Source organism: Triticum aestivum, chromosome 1B, assembly GCF_018294505.1.
Source record: "Triticum aestivum cultivar Chinese Spring chromosome 1B, IWGSC CS RefSeq v2.1, whole genome shotgun sequence".
In the NCBI taxonomy this organism is placed as follows: Eukaryota; Viridiplantae; Streptophyta; class Magnoliopsida; order Poales; family Poaceae; genus Triticum; species Triticum aestivum.
The window spans coordinates 692,426,511-692,430,765 of NC_057795.1; the positions used below are offsets into that span (position 1 = coordinate 692,426,511).

At 50.5% G+C, this 4,255-nt stretch overlaps 1 protein-coding gene across 2 annotated transcripts; it reads right to left on the reverse strand.

Moving 5' to 3' along the window:
• Window positions 1–1,824: 1,824 nt before the first annotated feature.
• On the reverse strand, window positions 1,825–3,972 carry LOC123101666 (uncharacterized). Of its 2 annotated transcripts, none has more exons than XM_044523020.1 (3): window positions 2,700–3,972; window positions 2,332–2,477; window positions 1,825–2,130 (listed from the first exon to the last, which is right to left on the reverse strand). In XM_044523020.1, the coding sequence occupies exons 1-2, from the start codon at window positions 3,961–3,963 to the stop codon at window positions 2,341–2,343; spliced, it is 1,401 nt and encodes a 466-aa protein (XP_044378955.1). In that variant the 5' UTR covers window positions 3,964–3,972; the 3' UTR covers window positions 1,825–2,130; window positions 2,332–2,340. The 2 variants fall into 2 exon arrangements, with proteins under 2 accessions (XP_044378955.1, XP_044378951.1); XM_044523016.1 differs by having other exon boundaries at window positions 1,825–2,168.
• Between the last annotated feature and the right edge of the window lie 283 nt (window positions 3,973–4,255).

The window sequence follows — 4,255 nt, forward strand, 5'->3', positions numbered from 1 at the left end:
GCATCATCTTTTGTCATGAGTAGCTTCATGTAGCCTTGTCATGCATCATGTCTGTTGTGCATCATGCCTTGTTCTTGTGTGGTGTGTTTACCATGTTGTGTGCTTCTTCTCGATAGTTCCTGTTTCGTTGCGATCGTGAGGATTCGTTCGTCTTCGCTTGGTTCGGCTTCGTCCGTTCGTCTTCTTCATGGACTCGTTCTTCTTCCTAGCGGGATTTCAGGCAAGATGACCGCTACCCTGGATCTCACTACTATCATTGCTATGCTAGTTGCTTCGTTCTATCGCTTTGCTGCGCTACCTATCATCTGTTTATCAAGCCTTCCCATATTGCCATGAACCTCTAACCTTTGAGACCTTTCCTATGGAAACCGTTGTTTGGCTATGTTACCGCTTTTGCTCAGCTCTCTTATAGCGTTGTTAGTTGCAGGTGAAGTTGAAGATTTCTCCATGGTGAACAGGATTTTGGTTGGGATATCACAATATCTCTTATATTATTAATGCATCTATATACTTGGTAAAGGGTGGAAGGCTCGGCCTTTTGCCTGGTGTTTTGTTCCACTCTTGCCGCCCTAGTTTCCGTCATACCGGTGTTATGTTTCCGGATTTTAGCGTTCCTTACGCGGTCGGGTGATTTATGGGACCCCCTTGACAGTTCGCTTTGAATAAAACTCCTCCAGCAAGGCCCAACCTTGGTTTTACCATTTGCCTCACCACCACCTATCTTTTCCCTTGGGTCGGCCAACCCGAGGGTCATCTTTATTTTAGCCCCCCCGGGCCAGTGCTTGTCTAAGTGTTGGTCTGAACCGAGCGATGTCCGGCGCCCCCTGGGCAACCAGGGTCTATGCCAACCCGACGTCTGGCTCATCCGGTGTGCCCTGAGAACGAGATATGTGCAGCTCCTATCGGGATTTGTCGGCACAGCGGGAGGTCTTGCTGGTCTTGTTTTACCATTGTCGAAAAGTCTTGTAAACCGGGATTCCGAGTCTGATCGGGTCTTCCTGGGAGAAGGTCTATTCCTTCGTTGATCGCGAGAGCTTGTCATGGGCTAAGTTGGGACACCCCTGCAGGGTATAATCTTTCGAAAGCCGTGCCTGCGGTTATAGGCAGATGGGAATTTGTTAATGTCCGGTTGTAGACAACTTGACACCAGATCCGAATTAAAACGCATCAACCGCGTGTGTAGCCGTGATGGTCTCTTCTCGGCGGAGTCCGGGAAGTGAACACGGTTTCTGGGTTATGTTTGACGTAAGTAGGAGTTCAGGATCACTTCTTGATCATTGCTAGTTGACGACCGTTCTGCTTGCTCTCTTCTCGCTCTTATTTGCGTATGTTAGCCACCATATAAGCTTAGTCGCTGCTGCAGCCTCACCACTTTCCCCTTTCCTTCCCTTTAAGTTTTGCTAGTCTTGATACCCATGGTAATGGGATTGCTGAGTCCTCGTGGCTCACAGATTACTACAACAACAGTTGCAGGTACAGGTTATGCGATGATCATGACGCGAGAGCGATGCTTGCTTGCGTTGAGTTCTTTTTCTGCTTCTTCGATCAGGGGATAGGTTCCAGGTCGGCAGCCTGGGCTAGCAGGGTGGATGTCGTTTGAGTTTCTGTTTGTGTTGCATCCGTAGTCGGATGTTGATCTTATGTATCGTGATGTTGTATTCGTGTGGCATGGTATGCCTTATGTATGTATCCTCATCTATTATGTAATGTTGATGTAATGATATCCACCTTGTAAAAGCGTTTCAATATGCGGGTCTATTCTTGGTGGGACCTTCGAGTTCCTTTTGGATAGGGTCGCATATTGGGCGTGACACCTACATGACAAAAAGAAAACAGTTTCTTGTGATTCTGGAAACACTGTAATGTTCTTTAGAACTACATACAAGCCACCTTATATATGATAAGATAAAGTGGAAATATATATGTCAGAAATATAAATACCAAATGGAAACAAGAGATCAAGAAACAACAACAACAGGGTCTTTATTGTCTTCTCCGCAATATGGGCCGACGAACTTGGAGCTCCCTCCAACTCAAACAGTTGTATCTCAACACCAAGTATCGCTCAAGAAACAAAAACAGGGTCTTTATTGTCTTCTCCACAATACGGTCCGACAAACTTGGAGCTCCCTACAACTCAAACAGTTGTATCTCAACACCAAGTATCGCTGTTAATAACAGAGTTACAAAACATCATGAGTACGTCAAAAGACAAAGATGAACTGATGATGTATCTTCTAGTTGAGCAATGTGTGTGCAATGACAAGTTCATGTAGGTTACAGAGAATATTTTGTTCACAAGAGATGTTGAAATATGAAAGTGATGATCACCTTCTTTATTCAAGACGGTGGTCCAATCTCATAGCAAAATTTCTTCTCTGACGATTCATGCTCCATTGTTTCTTTACCGCTTGCCATTTCATCATTGCTCGTTCGCTTTCTACTCGAGGAAGGTGCTTCATGTTGACTTGCAGCATCTGTAAATGGTAAGATACACACAGTTTTACTCACAATTCAATCGGTAACAAAAGATTCAGTCTATCACGGCAGTTGATAGTGCCAAATGGTGGTACTGGCAGCACTGAAGTTACTAGTTTGGAGTAATTCAGTTTCTTCAAATTTTCATGTCATGTTAATCAGCTGTCTGCAACACGTGACAAGCAATATAAAAGAGACTGCAAATTCACTCATAGTCATACCTCGGCAAGCATACGGTTGAGGTGTTGATCCCTCACACGTAGAAGAAGCCGCCAACCCAGCAGGCGGCCATGGCATTTGGAAAGGGAAAGCCATGCAACGATGACATCGAAACTTGTCCTTGAGGCTCAGGTCCTTGAGATCAATGACGATATGAGAATACTTGCTACTGGCACAGTAAACAATTGCTAGTCCGGCACACACCATATGGACGTCAAAGCTCCGGTTCAAGCTGGCAAGCTCGCCTATTTGGCTTTTCTTCTCCAACTCCCACGCACGCCCACCGCCGCCGCCCTTCTTCTTGAGCACCCACACTTGCAACATGGTTGCGCCGACGATATTCAGAAGGCAACACGCGCCGGCATCGGTGTCTGCAATGGCGTATACTCGTGGATGTGGAGCTGGGAGCGGGACGATTGAGAACACCATGGTGCTGGTGTCGAGCAAGAGCGAGGAATTCAGGTCATATCTCCAAAAGATGAGCCCGGCCGCGGCAGAGTGCATCGGCCGCCGCATGCGCTTCGCGGGCACGTCGACGCCGATGTCAATCCCGTCCACGTCGACCCACGGGTGGATGCGCCACCCTGCCGCCGGACAAGAGCCGTACTCCATGGTTCGCATCCTTTGGCCGTCTCGCTCCCGCTGCACGGTGACCACGCGGAAGCAGCACGGCGCGCCACCTTCTCCATCTACATGGCCGTCGAGGTCGAGCAAGCAGTCCGATATGTACTCGGGCTCAGGGAGGGCTTCGTTCGGTGGACGGGGCACGGCGACGTGCCGGTGGGAGATGGAGACGGGGTTGTAGACGGAGAGGGAGTCGCCTCTGCAGAGGAGGAGCCGGCCGTTGTGGAAGTCCCGGAGGCGCCACGCCGGATCGTGCGCGAGGCGGGTGAGCAGGAAGTCGCCCCCGCGCGCGGCGGCCGCAAGGTCTGGGTCGGAGCGGACGGCGGCCGCGGGGTAGAAGACGGGGAGCTGGTCGAGGTCCGCGTGGGTGACGAAGAGGCCGAGCACGGGCGACCAGGGGTGGAGCTCGCGGAATCGCCGGAGGAAGCGGGGGCTTGAGGCGATGCCGCGCCAGCGGCGTGACGCGAGCGCGGCTCGAGCGAGGGAGGCCGGCGACGGGAGCCGGAGCAGGATGGCCTCGATGCTGTCGTCCTTGAGGGAGTCAAGGGTGGTGACCGCAGGGCTAGTCTCCGACGGCTCCATCAGGAGGGCCGTGGACCGCGGCGGAGCAGCTGAGGATCCTCCGGCGGCTGATGTGGCCATGTGGGTCAGTGCAGAGGCATGAGGACTCTTCCGTGTGGATAGCTTCTCTTTTTTTTGCCGGCGAATCGGCCGGCGACAACAAGCCGGCCATCCATACTTATTTAATCGAGCTGCACCAACGTAAATAAGCTATCAAAATTTTCTTTTTGTCACTTGTGCTTTTTTCTTTTGAACAATTTTGTCACTTGCACCCCCGCAAAAAAATAAAAAATTATCACTTGCATTTGTTGGTTTCCCTCGTCTTCGGTGGATCCTAGTCATCGGTCGTCAAACCCACGGATCACAAGTTGAC